The sequence below is a fragment of the Platalea leucorodia genome (genome assembly GCF_965183815.1).
Source record: "Platalea leucorodia genome assembly, chromosome: 6".
NCBI classification, from domain to species: Eukaryota; Metazoa; Chordata; class Aves; order Pelecaniformes; family Threskiornithidae; genus Platalea; species Platalea leucorodia.
The window spans coordinates 20280901-20301551 of NC_138828.1; the positions used below are offsets into that span (position 1 = coordinate 20280901).

The 20651-nt window shown below is 47.6% G+C and overlaps 3 protein-coding genes across 22 annotated transcripts in view; 2 read left to right on the forward strand and 1 right to left on the reverse strand.

The window, feature by feature from the left end:
- The window catches only part of LIN54 (lin-54 DREAM MuvB core complex component), a 43366-nt gene extending 38824 nt beyond the window's left edge, over window positions 1-4542 (forward strand). For 10 of the 13 annotated variants that reach the window (XM_082314884.1, XM_082314888.1, XM_082314886.1 and 7 more), the window contains 4 exons: window positions 7-109; window positions 299-436; window positions 1140-1342; window positions 1895-4542. In XM_082314884.1, coding sequence (XP_082171010.1) covers window positions 7-109; window positions 299-436; window positions 1140-1342; window positions 1895-2096 — 646 coding nt within the window. In that variant the 3' untranslated portion in view covers window positions 2097-4542. The remainder of the gene's footprint in view (window positions 1-6; window positions 110-298; window positions 437-1139; window positions 1343-1894) is intronic. The other 3 variants (XM_082314883.1, XM_082314882.1, XR_014228477.1) reach the window with 2 other exon arrangements.
- An 839-nt stretch (window positions 4543-5381) lies between these two features.
- On the reverse strand, window positions 5382-12189 carry THAP9 (THAP domain containing 9). Its single transcript, XM_082314877.1, has 5 exons — window positions 12060-12189; window positions 11752-11947; window positions 11376-11658; window positions 10399-10549; window positions 5382-9320 (listed from the first exon to the last, which is right to left on the reverse strand). The coding sequence occupies exons 1-5, from the start codon at window positions 12137-12139 to the stop codon at window positions 7358-7360; spliced, it is 2673 nt and encodes an 890-aa protein (XP_082171003.1). The 5' UTR covers window positions 12140-12189; the 3' UTR covers window positions 5382-7357.
- A 339-nt stretch (window positions 12190-12528) lies between these two features.
- The window catches only part of SEC31A (SEC31 homolog A, COPII coat complex component), a 47098-nt gene continuing 38975 nt past the window's right edge, over window positions 12529-20651 (forward strand). For all 8 annotated transcript variants that reach the window (XM_082315821.1, XM_082315822.1, XM_082315826.1 and 5 more), the window contains exons 1-6: window positions 12529-12745; window positions 13085-13323; window positions 14007-14089; window positions 14609-14732; window positions 17750-17948; window positions 19283-19378. In XM_082315821.1, the coding sequence (XP_082171947.1) occupies window positions 14011-14089; window positions 14609-14732; window positions 17750-17948; window positions 19283-19378 (498 nt within the window). In that variant the 5' untranslated portion in view covers window positions 12529-12745; window positions 13085-13323; window positions 14007-14010. The remainder of the gene's footprint in view (window positions 12746-13084; window positions 13324-14006; window positions 14090-14608; window positions 14733-17749; window positions 17949-19282; window positions 19379-20651) is intronic.

Sequence of the window (20651 nt, forward strand, 5' to 3'; positions counted from 1 at the left end):
TTTCAGGTATTGTGATTGTTTTGCAAACGGCGAATTCTGCAATAATTGCAACTGTACAAATTGTTATAACAACCTGGACCATGAAAATGATAGGCAAAAAGCAATAAAGGTGAGGGGCCTCTTCCCCTGCCCCTGGGATGAAAGCTGTTTAGCTTGTGTTTTCTGAAGCTGCAGCGCGGGGCAGAGTGGGTGTATTATGCCTTGATCTCCCACATGTACAAGGTTTAAGTTCTTTTATTGCACCTCTAAATTCTGCTCCCCACATGCAGTGACTGACCCTTTGGGTCTGTATTGACAGGCCTGCCTTGACAGAAACCCTGAAGCCTTCAAGCCCAAAATAGGGAAAGGAAAGGAGGGAGAATCGGATCGGAGACACAGCAAAGGGTGTAACTGTAAACGCTCGGGATGTCTCAAAAACTACTGTGAATGTTATGAGGTATGAAGCATTATCTCATCTTAAAGATACTGTTTTTTTCCCTTTAGTGCTGTGACTTCTCTGATTTGCTTTGTCTCTTCTTTGTATCGCTATGTTTTTTCTTCTATTCTTTTCTATTGCTATAATATTACCTCTTCTTCCAGCAGTTTGCATGTAGAAAGCCATGTATATGGCAAAATTGATCACTTCTGTTACATAAGTTTAGTTTTAAACTACGTAGCAACTTTGAACTCAGGCTTGGATTTGTCCTTTACTGAAGAGCAGTGTTTCCTGAAGAAATGTATTGCACCAAGTCCCTAGGAGGGCTTGAAGCAGCATCCCACAGAGGCTCTGGGATAGAACGTGTCTGTGGAAGACAAGAGCAAAAGTTGTTGTTGCGTCAGCTAACTGATCAGTTTGTGGATGTAGAGACAGTGGCAGACTGACCTCTCTCATAGCTCAACCACCTACATTCACCAGAAACAGTAGGTTGTTGAAGAAAGGGATGAGTGGGAAAGAATTGATTTGCATTTGATTCAAGTATACATTCTGGGAAAGCATCTCAGTTTGAGGTGAGAATGTAGAGAAAAAAACTACTACTTGGGGGTTTCTTCTAGTGGCTAACTGACAAGAGACTAAAACAAGATTTTTCTTTTCATTGTGGCTTGTCATAAAGGGAGTCAAGGTTGTAACAGTTTTGACATGTTTTATTTGTTTCTTTCAGGCAAAAATCATGTGTTCTTCCATATGCAAATGCATTGGCTGTAAGAATTTTGAAGAAAGCCCAGAGCGAAAGACATTGATGCATTTAGCAGATGCTGCAGAAGTTAGGGTCCAGCAGCAGACCGCTGCAAAGACCAAGTTATCTTCCCAGATCTCAGATCTGCTGACGAGGCCAACACCAGCGCTCAGCAGTGGTGGTGGGAAGTAAGTTAATGCAGCACCCTGTTTCAGTTGCTTCTAACATGTTTTTTCTGATGTATGTGACAGGTATGTCCCTGTCATGTTTGAATGTTATCCATGTAAGCTGTAGAAGCAGGAGCACTCAGGTGGGTGGAGCTTTTTGTTGACACAACCATGCTTTCAGTGGAACCTAGGGTATGCCAAGCTTAGCTATGTTCAAGCACGTAACTAAGCATTGTCTTCTCATGGTTTCCCATGTGCTCGCAGAAAGCATGAAGTGTCCCATTTACTGAGAGGATGTAATCCTTGAGCTGCCCTTACAGTAAAAGCTGGAGAATTGTTCTATGTACCTGGGCATTTCGTTCAAAATGTACATCAATGGAGGCAGGCACCAAAGCACAATGTTCATTTGACTGTAACTGTGGCTTGTTCGCTCCCTGTTAGTTGTCTAAAGGCTCTTGGAAGCAATGGGACAGATGAAATCTCATCAGTCCTTGTACTAAAAAGTTGCCCAGGCCTGGAGTTAGGTGTATTGTGTGTTTTTGCTGAGAGCGAGTGGATCTTTCTTTGTTTCAGGCTGCCCTTTACGTTTGTAACCAAGGAGGTAGCTGATGCAACCTGCGAATGCCTTCTCGCACAGGCAGAGCAAGCGGAGAAGATGGGCAAGTCAAAAGCTGCAGCAGAGCGCATGATCCTGGAGGAGTTTGGACGCTGTTTGATGAGGGTTATTAACTCTGCAGGGAAGTCCAAAAGTGACCCTTGCGCTATGAACTGCTGACTCATGCACATGAGCCACAAGGAAGCAGACTGAACAGAACACTTAAGGCACAGGGACACTTTGGTTTGGCATAGAGGATTTAATAACACTTGTTAATTTGGTGCTTGTTGTAAATTGACCTGCGTAAGATTGAAACAAGAAAATCTTTTATAACAAGATGTAGAGCCTTTTAAATCTTAGCTAAATCCTCTTCTACTTAAAACAATGCCTAAAGGTCAATTCTTCTTCCCGATGTATAGCTTTTACCTTGGGTTTGTTAAAAATTAGATGTATTCTCCCCTTTCCCCCAGAAAAATTGCCTGAAGGGCATATATAAATTATTATAATATATATTATTTACAGTGTATGGAGTTGCATCACTTTGTGCACACAAGTGATGTCAACAGCTGGGTGACGCTTTTGGTGACAGGCCTGTAATAAGGAGGTATCAGTGTATCCAAGATAGTTCTGGAAGGAAGTGTGTAAAAAATGAGCATCTAAATGGAAGGTAGTACTTGTATTTAGGACCTGACACAGCATGTTCCTTTAGTGCACGGAGCACTGTGAAATACACAGGGAATAATACAGAGGGGTTGCTTGCAGGTTCAGCATTGGGCAAGTGGTGGAGAATCTTGCTGGAGCGGGGCTCAAGGAGTTGAGAGGCGAATGGAATTAATGGTAATTTTTGGATAGGAATGTGGCTGAGAGGTCAGATGTTTCTTACGCTGGAACTTAAAGGCGAAGACAGTGGCCTGTTCTCGGAAGTGATGAAGAGCAGCCATGCCACAATGCCAGACTGCCTGCCCAGTGTACAGTGTTACCGAAGCGTGCAGCAGATGGATGCTGTTGCTTAGGTGAAACTTGGTTTTTCAGAGGTCTGCAGCAGCCTCATTCCTCACTGGAGGTAGGGCTGTGCAGTCCATTGTGTTTCCTAGGATCAAGCTGTAACCCTGGAAAAATGTTTAAGTCTGAGAAGCCAAGGTCATGGGAGACGGTGGAACCACAGTTGTCTTAATGAGGACTCGAGACAATCTGCATCCGAATCGACTTGCAAATGCAGGTAGGGATCATGTTCAACCTGGTTGTGGGTCTTCAGGATGCTGCTTCTCTGTATGTTGGCAATTTACTTGGTGTAAGGTCTTTTTTTATTGTTTAGAATGACTGTGAGAGCCATGATCAGAGAGGATGGTAGCACAGAATCAGGATTGCTACCAGAACAGACGCACAGATCCTTTTACACAAAGTGAGGGGGCAGGGGGAATCAACTGTGTATAGACTAGGGCAGGGGATTTTTTCAGTATTTGTTACAGGCAATCTCAGATCACATTTTTGATAGTGGAACACATTTGCAAAATTAACCTGGTAGGTTACTTACCTACCATGAACATCAATAACCATGTTTAATCACAGGCATTTTTATTATCTGTCTCACTGAAGCCTGAACTAGCTAGGTTTTTCCAAAAGGGATTTTGTATTCCTCATGTAAAACTGTAAATACAGAGAAATGCAGCAGATCTCTTCCTCCAGGTTTTCTAGCAGGGCCAGGCTGGGGAACGGTAGGGCCTAGGCAAACCAGCAGCAGAGCTAAGTGCCTACATGTGTGATGGCAATAGGATGGGAGGATGCTTCCACTCCTGTCTTCACCCCACGGTCCTGTGCACTGAGCAGAAGGCCCTTTCTCCTTGACCCTTCTCTAGTGCCCCCTTGGGGGTGTGAAGGGCCTGGGAGGCGGCCAGCAGTGGTGGCGGGCCCGTCGAGTGGCCACTGCAGACAAGGTTTGACCTGCCAGTCACTGTCTGAAGGGCTTTGTCTGCTATTAACATCTCCCTGAGCATAAGTAGCAAGTATATTTGTGCAAATCTCTGAAAAGGGAATCCACCTCTTGTGTAAGTAAATGCCGTTTTTTTCATAATTAGGACTTGGATTTACTAAAAAATCAGTGCAGTAACTTTACATGTAGATAGTGTGGATATTCAGTTTACTTGTAGTGACCTAATATAGTATGCCCAGTAAGATTTGTATAAATGTAAATTAGTGTAAGTGAATAAAGTAATACCTACTTACGTTATTTTTCAAACAGATTGCAATATGCCTTCTTTTGTTTAGACTTCACTCCATGTTAATTTTGTATATATTCAGTGTCTTACTCTAAATTGCACCTTTTGTGATGTGTATTTATATACAGTGTGCAAAAACACTTGTGAAATTTAGATTACAGTTGTAATTATGTATGATGGCATTGCTTGAGAATATTTTGCTTGTAAAGACTTTGAAGGTGCAATCAAATGCTCTTAGTTCTTCTATTTTGTTTTGAACAAGCTTTATCAAATATTAAGCTTGGATTCCTCTGTCCCCTCTCCCTGGTGTAGAATGTGTGAATTGGTTTTTGTACGTCCTTAGCCATTTGCATCAAACTGATAGACAAGATTTACAGTCAAGTTCATCCAGTTACATAAAAATAATTGGTAAATGGGGCAAGGGTTCATTTTCTAGTTCTGTTTACATCTGAAAGTAGAAAAATTAAATTTATATTTACTAGACCTATTCAAAGAATACACTTTTCTATATTGTACAAATAAAACAGTCAGATGAATCACAAAGAAAAATAAACATTTATACTATTCTGTAAAGACGATTTTTTTTGCACTCCTTTCCTTCAGCACTGACAAATACACACAGATGATTTTCACTGAAATATCAAAATAAATCTGTTAACACTAGGTCCATTTCTGATGCAAGCACTAGCTTGGATTTCAGTATGAGATCAGATCCTACCAGAGATAAACTCTTGGTTACTGGTGTACTGTCATGCATAGCAATTTGTGGCACACTGTGGCACAGTTCACAAAGGGCCAAAATGTGTCAACCAAGCCAGCCCTAGGTAGTTGAACTCCTATGATAATTTCTCAATTTCTGTTAAACTTTTTAATGAGAAAGCATAGGTTTTTTTTTCACATGCACTGGCTGGACAAGAGTTAGGCTCAGACTGAGAAGACAGACATGCAAGGCCATTCTGCAGTGCCCTTGAAGACAGCAGGGTGCTACACAGAGCTTGTTGAGGACCCTGGGCAAAACTTTCAGGCAAAGCTTTGTCAAGAGCCTTATAATGCTTGTTAGCAGGATACAATGCACTGTTCTCTTGTGGCATTTGTGTCTTTTTTTGTCTCTTTTGGGGAGGAGGTTTGTAAGCAGCTCTTGGAAATCTATATTAGTTGCATTAAGGAATACAAGTCAGTTAAGAGAGCTTGTGGTTTGTTTCTGCAAAGTAAAACCTGGTTTTATTTTTGTGCATCCGATTTCTACATTCAGCGTTTTTTAGCAGCTTGGTAAAGGCAGGATACGATCAATGCTCAGGGAATCTTAGGAGCGTTGTTAGGAGGTTGAGCGAATGAAGGATGTTACTGGACCGTGAGAGAAGGCTGGCGGTTACCTTAGGCTGCAGTAGAGAACTGAGAGAAGGAATGAGGTGCTCAGAGTGACTTAGGGGTGGGTTTGTATGGACTTCATGGAGGGCATGGTGCTAGCAAGAGTGAGGGTGTTTCAGAGAGACATGGTGAACGTCTGAGCAAGGAGATGCTGGGAAGAGAAAGTGTCCAAAAGACACCATGGGAAAAGGAGTGGTGCAGAAAATCACTTGGTTGCAATTGTGGAGTTATGAATGTTGAAAAATTCCACTGAAACCTGACCGTTCCTGCGGTGCGAGTACAGCCAGCAGTATCTGTGGTGGGGAACAGCAGGTCTGTATTTTTGGAAAATAATGGCAATTGGTACAGGGTTCCTATAACTGTCAAGCTTTCTTACAATATTGGATAGCTTTGTGAATTAGATAACTGCCACACTCTTCTCTAATAATGTGCTTTTGCTCAAACGTCATCCGACCAAGCCCTGTAAAACTTCCGCAACATCTCTTGAAAGCCTCTGTCACCAATATTTCAGTGAATTACAAAAGGATGTGTAAACTGTGGTGGTCATGGGTACGGGCAGGTCAGCCACGGGAACGCATAGAGCCCGACATCAGCCTATCTGTGCAGTGGTCTCCGGCTCAGTTCACTGATCGGCAGCAACGATACAAAATCCATGAGGAATTCAGAGATGGGGAAGCCCTGTGCACAGCACACCTGCCATGTTCACAACTTCACCCCAGTGGCCAGGAGCTCCTGCGCATCTTCGTGCAAGAGCTTCCCGTTCAGGACGAGGCTCAGTGTGAATCGAGGAAGACGAGCTCCCTTGGATGTAAACAGGAAGTGGCAGCAGGCTTATGTCCAGCTGAAACAAATGCACAGTGAGGAAGTACCTGTTCCCTACAGCTCAGCTCATATTGGGGCTGGAGGTTTAAGCAATGCCAATGTTACAGCACTACATGAGTGCAACCAATCTACCACTGGGATTTCAGCAGCTTTTTTCCTGTTTTCCTAAAAAACGCATATACGTGGGAGGAAAATAGTTTCCTGCAGAGTCTCTTGTAGCTGGAATGGCTCCATGGTGGTGACGGCTTCAACATGGCTTTTTGCATAGGTAATTGGACTGGAAAAAAAAGTCTAGAGGTTTTGATTTGCTACTGCCCGCAGAGAATGCATAAAGTTCTTTGGTGCTGCTGCTGTCAAAGCAAAGCTTGAGGAATTGAGCGCAGCAGCTCTGCTCCCACCATGAGCGAGTAGGAGTAAGGGGAGGAAGAAGAACCCAAAGCAACCAGGGACAGTTTTGTCAAGTCACTGTAGGAGACGTGTAAGAGCGGAGATTAGAGCGTGTGTACAACTTGAGTGCCATTTTCTTTTCACATCTTTATTTTCCTTTTTAAGTAAAAGCTCTGCGAGCTTTCTTGCCTCCAGCTTTTTTAAAGCAGACCTGCTTTGGTGAAATCAAATTGCCAGCACACATGATCCCCCCAACTGTGTGCATGATGCATCAATTTTCTCCTTGCAAGAGCACTCACAGCACTAAGCCACCCAGCATTTCCAGGGGATGCTCTGCAGTGTCCCCTACTGCTTTCTCAGGCATCTTGAACAACTATTGTTCATCCTGACCTGCCGTGAGAGTCTCATGAAATATGTGGCTGCTTTGCAGGATTACTAGATGGAACACAGGATCAGATGAACTTTGCTTTGCTCAGCCAAACTCTGATCCACAGCTTGCAGTGGCCCAACATATCACTGCTTATCAAAACCAGCTTTGCTGGCCAAATCATGGGAAGACACCACATCATTTCCTTGCATGTGTTGCCTAGATCTGACCATCACTGAGCCTCAGTAGGGGACAGCCATCCTTGGAACAGCAGTGAGTACTCATGACCCCGCATGGGTTTGGCTTGACTGACAGCTACCCAGTGGTGATGGAAACAAATGTTTTCCCTTCAGTCTCTCCAGTCTGTGCCTTCCGCAATGGTATTTCAAGTTCAGGTGTTTGTCATGGTTCGTTCTGATGTTTAAGTAACGCTGTGTTATTTCCTTTACTAAGACTGTGTAGTGATTGTTGACGCGCAACTCCCCGTCAAATAAATGGTTCGTGAGGGTGGGGAAGAGGGGACTTTCTCCCAGAAGCTCCTGGCAGACTTTCTGTTCTAGAGACAAATGCCATAGCTTGGTGTTTTTGTTGCTGTCTCCTACTTTGCCATACCAGTTTAGGACTTGTTCTGAAATGCTTGTTATGTGATACACACTTGCTGAGGGCAGACTCACTCCACCTAACTTTTTTACATAGAGCACTGACCTGCATCTTAGCCTGCTCTCATCTGACTCAAAGAGGGAAGCAAGACAAGCCTCGCATTGCAAGTCAGAGGCTAATTGCTCAGCAATGAAGCCTGCGGTGCAGGTGATGCTCTGTGCGTGCAGTGATAAGTCTGTCAGCGCGTTACTCAGTGCAGAGCCATGCAAAAGAAGGCCTGCACAACAGGGGTACTCTATTGCCAGCATCCTCCCACAAGCTGGGTTATACTGAGCACGAATGCTGCCAAGGGTCAGATCTCTCCTACGAAACAGGGATATGTCCAAGGAGCTCATACTGCCTGAGCCACCACTGTGTGGTGAGCCTGGGACCAGGCTGCAGCTGGCCAGCAGTTTGTGATACGCGGCCTGGAACACAGTGCAGGTGGGGTTCCCACTGCTGCCGCAGGCTTGCTGGAGGGCCCTGAGAAACAGCTCCAGCGAGTCGAGGCTGAAGGCACAGGTCAGGAGGTGGTGGGAAGGTGTGCCTTCTGGACACACATAGTTGGTGTAAAGCCACTTGAGGCTTTCAGCATTGAGCAAGAAACTCAGAAACCCTAGTTTGCGTTTGCTGTTAATAATGTATCTCCCCATAGAGTCCGTTAAGGTGACAAAGCAGCTCTTGGCCTCATTAAAGAGGTGGCTTATTTTCGTGTAATGTCCAGCTAGCAAAGGCCCCTTCAGTCCCCTTCTGTAGGGAACTCCGCCATGAAATAGTTCGCACAGACGGCTCATCAAACGCACAAACTTGACAGTACCACTGCAGTTCTGGAATGAGGCCAGGCCCAGCTTCTGGAGGTATTCCAGCGCATCAGCAACACCCTCGCTGAACAACAGGGTAGCAAGGTTGACCTTCAGGTGGTAATTCTCCTCACTCCCAGGTCTGCCTGACTTGGGACCGCATGGCTCTAATACCCTTTGCTCTCGCAAAGCCGCCAGCTCCACCAGATGCTGCCACCACACAGTGTCGCTGAACCACTCTATCTTCTGGAAGCACTGCAGAGCATTCCTTATCAGCTGGAGTGCGTGGCAAATGTCAAAGAAGTACGTGATGCTGTGAGCAGAGCCAGGCGGATGCTGGAAAGTGCACTGAATCCTTTCGGGATCTATTCTGATCCCCAGAGCTCTGGCGGTCTCAGCACCACGAGCGGTAGCACCCATCGTCACAGCTAGCACCGTGATGCCAATGTTGTTCAGCTTACTGATGGTCTGACGAAGCAGCTGAGCAAGTAAGTGGCCGGTAGTGCTGTTCACAAAAAAGTAGCCAAGTGGAGCTGTCCAGGGACTTGAGATGCCAACTGCCATGAGGATGATCGCTTCTGAGGCCAGCGGAGCTTCGTCAGCATCAAGGACGCCTGCTCCCAAATCAACAAAGCCTGTCAGGCGCTGGGTCTGCGGGTCCCACTCCTGCTGCTTCTGCAGGGACATGTCTTGCACCATCAGGGCACAGTAGCGGTAAGCCTGTTCCCCTCTCTCCACCTTTTCCTGAAGACGGAGAAAAATGTTGTTGCTGAAGCCTGCAGCAGCCTCATTATTAGACAGCCAACTGGAAAAAAAAGGATGTGATTAGATGTGATTCTGAGAAAACTGAAGCAACAGTCAGCGCCTTTTACCACTTAGGACATGGTCAGACATGTCTGGAGCTGTAGAGCAGGGTAAGACAGAGAAAAAAGAAACAAAAACAAACACAGAAGTGCAAATCAGGCTGTGCAGAGGGCCAGCAACACCAGGCTGCTCTCCTTCCCAACTGGCTTTCTCCACACCGTACATCTTAATCCAGTTTGGAAGATGTGAAAGCCTCGGCAGCCCATGTGGAATGCTACTCTCCTCAATACACTCTCCGTCCACTACCTCCTGGCACCCCTTCGAGCAGATTCTTTGGAGGAAGCTGTGTGAAACCCCCACAGGCTGGCATGGACAATGTGTGTATCTGTTGGGCATCCTCCAACTGCGCTACAGGAGTCTGAGACTTAGAACCTGTAGGGGGAGAGTTTCTTCAGCTTTTGTTTTGTGTGCTGTTACAATTTCACTCCTCATTAATGGGTCTGATAGCACTTCAGGTAGTAAATTCTGAGCCTACATAACTACTTGGAATGGGTTACACAACTGAGGTATGTGATATACAAATATCTCCTTTCTATAACTTTTAAACAGACGCTTTTAAAGATTCACTGACTTCCCAGAGTCCTTGTGGGGCAAGGTGAGAAAAAACAAAGCTCTAGTCTAACTGCTTTATGCAGTCCTTCACTTTCTCATGTTCCCTTTTTGACATCTCCCTTTTACAAAAAACAGACCCTACAGCAGCTGAGGCTCTGAAATGTAGCTTTTTTCCACGCCCGTACTTGTCTGGGAATACTTAGCAAACTCCGCACTTACTCTAAAAATTGTTAATGTGAGGAATGTGTTATTCTTATGCTGTGACCCACATGCATGAACACATACCAGCTCTCTGAGATGAGTGGTATCAATATTTCTTAACATTTGCTTCCCACTCTGCTTCTGTTACTAAAACAAAGCAGGGAAAAACTACTACCACTGAATGTTTTCAGGACAGCTCTGTTACACCTATTTCTACACGAGTACCTGGAAATACATTCAGAATGAATGAATGAATAAAAACTTGCTTTGTCAGGCTGTAAGGATGAGGGAGGGGAAAAATCTTCCGTAGATAATCATAGGCCTTAACGTGGTAGAGGTGGAGAATACAAGCAAATTGCCTCATTTCTGGTGAGTATTCTGCCATCTGCCTCCAGCTATGCAACTCACAAGGCAAATCTGCTTAAAAAAAAAAAAAAAAACAACAAAAACAAACAACAACAACAACAAAAAAACAAACCAAGAGGTCAGTTTTAGTGAAGCAAATAAACAGCTGATAACTTAAAAGGGATGCAGAATACAAACACATTGCAGAATACAAGGCAACAGGGCGGCCTCTGGAACCACTCAGTCCTGAAGTCTGGTGTGAAGTGTACAGCTCAGCAATACTATCGTCGTGCCTCACCTCTTCCTAGGGATGGGCAGTGGCCAGGGAGTGTGTGCCCCAGCACGCCCTCTGAGGCTGAGTCCCCAACACCTCTTTCCCCTCTTTTTCTATCTAATGTCATTCCACAGTTTTGAGTAAAGACTGTGTTGTACATGTGGGTGCTGCTTAAAAATTGACATAACAGGAGAGAAGCCATTAACTTACAGTTGACTCTGCAATTTGAAATGGTTTCTTCAGGTTATATTATTAATGTTAACAGAGCTCGCTTCTGGACAGCACAAAAGACAAAGTTTTCCTAGTTAAATATACTCTATTATTGAGTCGTCTATCAGCTGAATGGTGGCACGGTTTGATTGAACATCCTTGGTCACAGGTCTGACCTGAACACTATAGCCAGCCTCAAGTAATTGAATTTTTCAGGGAGATTTTAATTCTTTGCAAGATTGGTTGTTGCATGCCAGATGTACAAATCGCAAAGCCTTTGTGCTAATAGCACTGGACCTAGGAGTCTAACAATCAGGGATTACTGATACCATAAAGTCAAACAAATACATAAAACTGGGCCGAGGGAGTACAGACCCTGAAGCACTCTGCCTTAGCAAACGCCCCCAGCAGTACCTGAAAACTGGGCCTGCAGCAAACTCACGGTTTCCTCAGAAAGCTGCTGCTTCTCCGCCAGCTCCCGGAGGACGTTCGCCACCGTTCTGGGCCGGTGCGCGGGGGAGCATCTCCCGGCCGAAGGGAGCTGCTGCTGCGGCGTCCCCAGCGCCGGCCGCGCCTCCCCGCCCGCTGCCTGCTGCTCCTTCAGGCTGTAGTTGTGGTCCCCGGCGGGCGGGCTGGGGAGAGACCGCTTCAGAGCTCGGACGGGGGGCCCGCTCCGCCGGCCGGCGCCCAGCGGCTCCTAGCAGGGAAGCGACAGGTGAGGTCACCGCACACCGGCGCGGCGCGGCCCGGCTCGGGGGGGAGAGGGGAGCGCGGCCGTCACCGCACGCACCGGGTGGGGGAAGCGGGAAGGCACGGCCCCCCGCCGCAGCTTCCGCCGCAGCCCGTAGCGCTCGAAGTCGGCCTCGGCGAAGTGCCGCGAGCAGAGGATGGCCCCGGGGCCGGGCCGCCAGGCCTGGCGGCTCCGCGGGTCCACGCGGTTCACGGCGCGGATCCACTCGCGGCGCTGCGCGGCGTCCACCGGGAACCTGCGGCAGATGGAGAGAGAGAGGGGAGGGGAGGCGAGGGAGGGCGGGCGGAGGCTGCCCGCCCCGCCCGCGCGGGATCCGGGGTGCCGCCGCGGGGGACGGCCGCACTCACTGGTGGAAGGAGATGCCGCGCTCCCGGCTCCGCCCGTTGTCGCGGGCGGTACAGCCCAACGCCGAGCAGCTCCGCGTCATGGCTTCCCCGCAGCCACCGCCGCGGCCCGCCGCCACGGCCCGCCCCGCGACAGAACGCGCCCGCCCATTGGCTGCCACCGCCCGCCTTCCCAGCTCCCTCCTTCCCATTGGCTCGGAAGCCACGACCCCCGAGCGTTCCCGTCGGAAGCTGCTTCTCCATTGGGCGCGGCGGCCGTCGCTGGTCTTCCTGTGACGGCGCTGCAGTTCCGCCTCGGTTTGACGTCAGCAGAGAAGCAGGCGGTGGGAATGGGAAGAGAACCAAGCCAACCGGTAGCGGCGGTGGAGGAAGAAGCAGCCAATGACAAAGGGTGATCCTCGCAGCCAATGGGAGCAGCCCTTCCAGTCCCTATATATAGCGGGGCCGGGAGAGCCTCCGTCTTTCCCGCCGCGCGGAGCTCCGCGGGGGTGGTGGCGCCCTGCGCGGCGGAGCGATGCCCGGCGGCGGGGCCGCTGTGCGCGGGTGCCCAGCCTCGTAGAGGCGGGAGCTGCAGCTGCGCCATGGGGCCAGGGCAGCGCGCGCCCCGGGCACAGCATCTGCCCGCTGAGCGGCCGCGGAATTCGGCGGCGGAAGGCGGCCGCGGAGCTCTGCTCTGGCTGCCGTGAGAGGTGGGTCAGGGGCCGTGTCCAGAAGCGCCCCCAAGCCACGAGCCGCCCCCGCCCCGGCCTGTGAAAGCCGGCGGGCCGCCGGGCGCGGCGGCTGGGTCGCTAAGTCACGCGTGTTGGTGCTATTCCCGCTCCCCGAAAGGCGGAGGAACCTCTCCTCTCGTGGGTCTGGCCCCTGTCCGATGATGAGCCTCACTGCTGTTCACATCATGACAACGCCGTGATTACTGCCGTTGAGCTGAGGAGGACAGACGGCACCGGAGCCCCCGTGTTGCAGGCGCTTTCCCTCCGTTCTAAACCCCAGCGGGGCGGCCGCCCCTAACACCTGTCTCTCTTCCCCAGGGCCGATCGCTGCTCCTGCCCCGAGAAACCCGAGGGAGACCCCGAAGAAGGAAGCGGCTGCACACACCCCCTCCCCCCGCCCCCCCGTAACTTGCTTCCCGCACAGGGAAAGGTGGAGCCCCGCTCTCCGCTGCCCGGAAGGCGCGGGGCGCGCCCGGAAACCGGCGGCGGGCGAGAGGCGGTGCCGCGGCTGCCACGTTGGAGGGGGCCGGGGACGGGTGAACGCCGGGGACGCGGAGGTGAGGGGGAGAAGCCCTCGTTTCCCACTTTTTTTCCTTCAGTTCCTGTCGGAAACGGGGCGTAGGTGCCGGTCGACGAGGCGGCCGGCGGGCGCCGGGGCGCGACCAAACGTTCCGAACGTTACCGCTCCGTTGGGAACGTTTGGTCGCGCGCCGGCGCCCGCTGGCCGTGCACGGTGTTTCCGAGGCGGGGGGGAGCCCCTGGGTGTTGAAATAAGTCCCAAAAATGAGAGGTGGAGGTTTTAAAACCATTTTTCATTCTCTGATCCGGTTGAGGGTGTTTGGCGGCGAGGGTCTAGTGAGGGTTTTCTCGAGGGTGGGTTTGTTTCGTGGGTTAATGCTGAAGGCTGCTGTAGGGTGCCCGATGTGTGCCTTGATGCTGCTAGAAGAGGGTTTTTCAGAGCAGTCGAAGCTTTGCCCGCGTTTTCCTGTGTTATGGTCTGTTCAGCAACCATCAGTTTCCTCTACATGTCCATGTTATTCTGCCAACGGAGAATTACTCCCCTTCCCCCTGGGTGTGCCCTGGAGACGATGGCTTAGGTGTCTGTCTGTCTGTGCGATATCTGTAGGAAAACGATCACCCTGGCTGCTTCTGCCAAGTCCTAATGCAGCTGCTGAATCCATGGCAGTGCAGTCTCCCCATGCTCCATTTAAGCATTACCCTCCTTGGTTTTATTTTTTAGTGAAATGAAGCTGAAGGAGATTGATCGTACTGCCATGCAGGCATGGAGCCCTGCCCAGCAGCACCCCATTTACCTGGCCACAGGTGAGTTCCCGGGAAGCATGTGCTAGCAGGCTTCGGGCTACGTGTGGTAGCTGCCATGAAGTGGTTGTAATTGAAAGTTGTAGGAGTTATTTTGTGTCCTGAAGGCTGGAGCAGGGTATATGGTGTGGTGCCTTTAGTGGAGTTCTCCAGTTGTGCTGTGCATGAAAACATGTTTTGCATTCTGCAGGTGACAGCAAGCATCCTGTTCTTTCTGCCAGCGTAAGGGGACAGCAATCCTAACTACTAGTTCACTGTCCCTTGCTGCTCATTTGTAACTTTGATCATTTTATGTGCATCATCAGGGAGAGAGAGGCACTTGCCCAAAGCTTTTCCTGTTCATATTGGTTAAGAACCACGGGGAGGAGAGTTACGTAGAACTACATCTAAATAACAGAAATCTGACCCCATCTCAGGGTCCTTTTTGCAAGGATGATGTTTTTATGCCCCTCCTTGTGCTGCTTTTGCAGTTGCTCTTTTATGTATCATGGCTTTCTCACTGCCCAACACACTTCTTTGCAGGTACATCAGCTCAGCAGCTGGATGCAACCTTCAGTACCAGCGCTTCTCTAGAAATATTTGAGTTAGACTTATCAGACCCATCACTGGATATGAAGTCCTGCGCCACCTTCTCCTCCTCTCACAGGTAAGCAGTGGGGTTCTAAATGAAGAGTAATGGCTGTGGAACTGTTACACGTGGTGCGTGCGGAAAGGCCACTTCATGAGGTTTATCTGCAGTTGTTAAGGAGAGGAGCAGAAGTTCAGTGCTGAAGGACGAAGGCACGTGAGTGCCATTGATGTTGTGGGACAGTGAAGTGTCATTGTGAAGGCAGTGAGCTTGGGCTTCAAGGAGTTGCAAGCAGCTCATGCTCTGACATAAACCTAAAAAGCTGACATTGACTGGTAGGTCTGAATATGTATGCAGACCATTTATCTTGAGGAGCCTCTGGGATTCTCCAGAGAACAGAAGGAAATGTGAAATTATGAAAATGCAGTGGCAACTTTTCACATTGCCCCATCCTGTTTGCATTTAGGTATTTCAGGGAGACTCCTGTAACATAAGGAAACTGGGTCATGTTGTGTGTGTAGCATCGTACCTCACGCCGCAGCTGGGAAGCCAAGTTCCCAACTGTACAACTCCACTTAGCTCTTACTTCCTTACCATGTGCTTGTCCAAAGAAATGTTGTTAGCATCAGAGTGTCTAATTTCCATCTTGGCAGCACTTGTAGCAGCTCTCTGATGGCTTGTCCAGTGGCTACTGGTCATTGTGGGTGAGCTGAAACAACATAGATGGAAGTGTAGGATGTTTCTGTGGGTAGAAAAAGTGAAAAATTTCATTGCCAATGGATTAGATCCGTGACTTTTTCATACCAGCTACAGTGTCAGCATAACCACTCTTTCCCCTGGTGATCTGAAACAACATGACTGGAGGTGCAGGCTATTATCAGCATTTTGCCAGTATGTTCGAGTGAGATTGTGACACTTCTAGAGAAGCAATTGCCATCTCCCTCACCTCTGACATGAGTAGAAATTAGTTGGACTTGAGTCTTCATAACTTCAAGACCTAAGGACCTACAACTGTTTCCTAAAGTTCCTGACAAATGCAGTTTGTTGGGTTCCTAGAGGTTAAGTGTTGCCTATAAACAACTTAAGAAGGGTTGAAATTGTCTGCATTTGCACACAATAAGATTGTGACCCTCCTTAGGGATGCTCTCCTGATTTGGGTAAATAACGGTTGTGGTAGTTTTTGCAGGAGGAAGCACAAGGTGTTAGCCTGCTGGCTTTGTGCCATGTCAGTTTTGCTGTAATGATTCGTGGGGCTGGCAGAGCAGTTGTGCTGGCAGGCAGCTCGCAATCTGTGCCCTGCAGTTGTCCCTGTTTTAGTACGTGAGGCTTATGAGGAACAGCCGCAGTCTTTGTTTAATGCCCTGCACTGTGGGCAAAGCTGATGTTAACACGTCCTACTGACCTGCTGAGAGTAGGATGAGGTGTCTGATCTTTTAAAATTTCCTTGTTCTACCTTATTTTAACTATGATTGAGATTTTTCAAGGCTTGCCAAGTGACATTTGCTTACTGAATTTCAAAAAACACTCTTTATAGCCAGGATGCAGTGCTCCTTTGAAAGTACTTCCCTTGGTGAGCAACACAAGAACTTGACTTTGCCTCAGAAAATGCATTACAAAGGAAGCTGATTTTTTTTGTGTTTTTTTGTGGTTTTTTGTTAAAGATAAGAAGTGCCCCAGCTAGCAATGTATATGTCAGGCTTTATTTTGGTTTGCAGCAAATGGAAATGTCCAGGTGATTAAACCCACAAAAGATAAATCCTGCAGCAAGTTTTGTTAATTGTCCTCCAAGGAAAGTTTTGCACTGCTTTTATAGACCCATGCTTTATCTTGGAAAGAGCAAAGGGCAAGAGGAAAGTAATTGCACGGTTAACTCTGGTGTTTGTTCCTCACAGTTTTCTGCCTTCATTTTGGATTGTCTTAAGTCCTGTTGAATCTTGCTGGTGGTGTAATACTAGTGCCTGGACAACCCCGCCAGTCACTCCATTTCTCATAACCTTGCATAGTTAGGTGCAGAAAAAAAAAAATTGTACGCAGGGAAAGGGTCTGTCTGATATCACAGACCAATTTCCATTTGTAGCATCGTTCTTTGGTGAGCGCCCACTGTAATCTGAACACTGCACTAGGAGACTGAGCACTTGGCTGTTACAGTATTTCTCACCCAGCATATGCTCTTTGTCTAGCTTTCTGCAGCATGTATTTTTTCATGCTGAAGTTGCTGTGATTTAAAGAAATTACTTGAAGGTTGTCCAGAGATAACAAACATTAATAATAACGTGGTGAATGCTAAAGTAACTCCTTGCCACCTTCCAGTTAATATGGGTTTGCTTTCTGCTTGCATAAGAGCTGATATGTGACAGTGTGTCACTTTATGTAGAAGAAATTCATTCTTTGCATGGCTGAACGCACAGGAATGCTGTTTTGCTTATGCAGCAAGTTCATTGAGTTGAAGGAAATTTGAGTATTTGCAGATGGTGTGAAAATACTTCATTTCTGGAAGTATGTTTAATTCCTCTTGATTTAGCCTGGAAAATAGATTGTGGTCCAAGAGACACGTGTCTGCAAATAAACTACTTGCTGAGCCTCCGGTACAGCAGATGAAACGCTTGCACATCCAGAAGCACAGATATGGAAAAGGATTTGGAATTTTTCTAGTTCTACCTTTTTCTTCTCTTGTATGAAGAGCTGCTTGCAAATAGCAGAGGTTTACCTCCAGGCTGCGGTTGGATGGGCTTATAGTCCTTACTTTGATTACTCCTTTTTTTTTTTTTTTTTTGCGAAGGTGAGCTCAAAATCACCTTCAGTTGGGAGCACTTACCTGATTTTGCAGCCAGGAGATGAGAGATGTTACCGGTTACCAGGTTATTGGTTGGGCATGTTGTGACCCTGTGTCAGAATTGGGACACATTGTCTTTCTGACAGAAGGGGTTGTAAGTATCCTTGAGGAGAAATGCAGGCAGTGCTTTTGTGCTCTCTGTCTGCTCTGCCTGTTAGCAGCAGTCTGGAGGCTTTAGGGGGGTGAGCAAAATGGGGTGCATCAGTGTATGTGGAGCTGGCGATGGATGGTTGTAGACTGAGGGGACGTCTGTGTCTTACAGGTACCACAAGCTGATCTGGGGACCGCACAGCATGACCTCGGGTGAGAGAGTCTCTGGAGTCCTGATTGCTGGAGGTGAAAACGGAAATATCATTCTGTATGACCCAGCCAAAATCATAGCTGGAGACACTGAAGTAATAATTGCCCAGAAAGACAAGCACACAGGACCAGTGAGAGCGCTTGATGTCAACATGTTCCAGGTTGGTTTTCTGCTGTTCTTCATCACATACAGTCATAGACGAGTGGCCTGTCTTAACTTGTAACCTCAAATGTTTCTGTCCCTTTCCCCTCCCCTGAAAACCATGAATTAAATTCAGTGTTTGAGTGTCTGTTTGTATTTAGTAGGAAAAACTTGTCCTGTTACTGGCATTTCAGGATAGGGAATGAAAGACTTTAAGGTGTCTAGTTCATTCCTTCCCCTTGTCAGTTTATGTTGTCAATTTAGTAGGTCTTCTTAGTTCAGCTTACATGTAAAGTAGAGGTGGTCTTCTGTGGTGTTTTTAGCCAGTCTCCTTTTTTAGCTCCCACATACTGTGCCAATATTGTTCTCATCACACAGGGAGTATTTACGTGCTCTCACTCATATTTCCGGTGACATCGGATTTTAGGTATCTCCTTCAGGGGTTGGGTATGATCCATCTTCAAGACCTCTAAGTATTATTGCTTGGAAAGAGGAAACAGAACAGGAAATATGGCGACGTGGCCTCTTAGCAGAAGAGCTCTCAAAACCAACAAGCTTTCCTCCATCACTAATGAGCGTTTACTTCCTTCTAGATACAGTGGGTTGGTTTTTCTTTGTCCCCACCAGCTATGAGAGAATTCAGTTGAATTTGTTTCCTAAATAGCACTTCTGTCCCTGCATACTTGCTTTCAGCAAGGCCGCCCTGTGTTCATTGTGTCCTCTCTGAATCATTTCCTTTCCTTCTCTGCCCATTATGAAGTCGGGACTTGCTTGTCACCGGCCGCAGGATGTGATCAAAGGGCACTTGGTGCCCTATGCTCATGCCGCCCTGCCTGGACTTTTGCATCCCATCTCTGGATGATTGCACTCATTGTGGGAGGCATGCTGTCTGCTGCTGGAGGCACAAATGCTACACTCCTTCCAGCTGGCCCCGCATGTCATCGTCTGCCCGGAGCTTTGGAGCAAAGTTCTGCGGCGGTGATAGCCGCAGCACCACTTCCTTGTCTGCCCTGTCCCAGAAGTGTCACTGCTTTCCATTCACCTGTCCGTGGCTGTGCCCCTGCATCCTCCTCGTGGGTGTTTGCCATGCAGTGGAGGAGCACTCCACAGAACAGGAAGTTTGGTCTTGGCGTGCCAGTCTAGTGCAGTGTATGGATTTTTTTCATTAACTCAGTCTTACCTGCAATCTCAAACTTGCTTTTTTCCCCTAAGCTGCTCTGTGTGAGCCAAAGGCTATATCCTGAGCTGATAGGAGAAGTTGGCAGAGTCCTATGGATCTGATGCCTCCCAGCAGCTAAGACTGTGAAAGCTGATGCTGAAAATACTCTTAACATCTATTAATGTGTCTTACAGACTAATCTGGTGGCCTCTGGTGCTAATGAGTCTGAAATCTATATCTGGGACTTGAACAATTTTGGCACGCCAATGACGCCAGGAGTGAAGACACAGGTACCAGATTTGTGTTTGTTAAATACTGCAGAGCAGACGAATGAGAAATATGCATGTCACTTAAGTTGAGAGCTCATTGAAACATACAGTTTTAAAGCTGTCTCAAGGCAGGGGGGGAAGCCTTTTGAAGTCTAACTTGGGTAGCAGTTAATTGTAGTTAGCCACGAGCTACGTTTCTGGCAATGTTAGATACAGTCCTTAAGGGTTGGTACAACAGATCTGTCTGTATCAAAACAAAGAAAAATATGTTCCTGCATGTTGTTCTCCAGTGGCTTTCCTGAAGGCCAACAAAAACAGGCCTTCTATTGGTACTTAATTTTTGTACTGTGCTTATTAGACTGTGTGGTTTGAGATATTTTTCTCCTTGTGACATGCCTGTGATTCAAAGCATATGGCAGGAGCCCATGTCCTTAAGGACAGTACGCTCTGAGCGTCAGTGTAAGTAGCTTTCAGTGAATGCTTTTGGAAGGAAGTCAGTTGACAGCACTATTTTGCTGCACTTTGTGTCTAGCCGTGATTTTTTTCCCAGCTCCATGCAAGGGTGACTGGACGCTGTTGCTTTTCTAGCCTCTGGAGTGCCATCTCCTGGCTGTGCCTCTAAGTGCAAGCATGCACAGGTCCATGCATGGACTTGCTCTGCTTCCCATGCAGCCACCTTGCATGTGCAGTCGTGTTTATCCACAACAGACCTGCAGTTTTGGCTGGCTGCACAAGCAGTTGATTCATGTTTTCATGTGGTGGGATTTTATTTTTTAAAAGCATTGTATTTGGCCAGGGAAAGCTGAACTATCCCCTTAGTCTGAGAAATGTTGCATTTTATCAAGCAAGAAGTAATAACAAGCTGAATCTCTCAGGTTACACCACTTTTTAAATATCCATAACCATTACACATCTTCTAGTCTTTCTCTGCATGTTTCACTGCATGCATGAATCTGAAGATCATGAAGGTACAGATTGTGGAAAATAGGAGGAAGATAAAAAGCAGCTACTGAGAAGTCAGAAAATGGGGCAGTAGGTTTGGCAGTTACCTTCATGGGTTTCAGGGAGTGTTTAATTGCTATACTTAAGGGCCAGTGTTTAGCCTGTGTCTCTTAAAGAAGATCTATGGGGAAAAAGCCTTTTGTATTTTGTGCCCTGTGAAGGAGATAGAAGAATGGGAGGAAGTTGTTTCAATGCATGTATGTTTCTGTAGCTGTTACAAAATTGCACAAGAAGTTTGTGGTTACTGGAAAATGAGTTTATTACTGCATGATAATTTGGAGACAACAAAGTG

Bases quoted from the DNA above. Each gene is read 5' to 3' on its own strand.
- THAP9 (XM_082314877.1), bottom strand. From the start codon at position 12,139: ATGACGCGGAGCTGCTCGGCGTTGGGCTGTACCGCCCGCGACAACGGG. The intron at 11,948-12,059 runs GTGAGTGCGGCC...CATCTGCCGCAG, and splicing joins CGCGGCATCTCCTTCCACCA to GTTCCCGGTGGACGCCGCGC. The intron at 9,321-10,398 runs GCAAGTTTTTAT...TTTTTTTTCCAG, and splicing joins CATCCTTACAGCCTGACAAA to TTGGCTGTCTAATAATGAGG.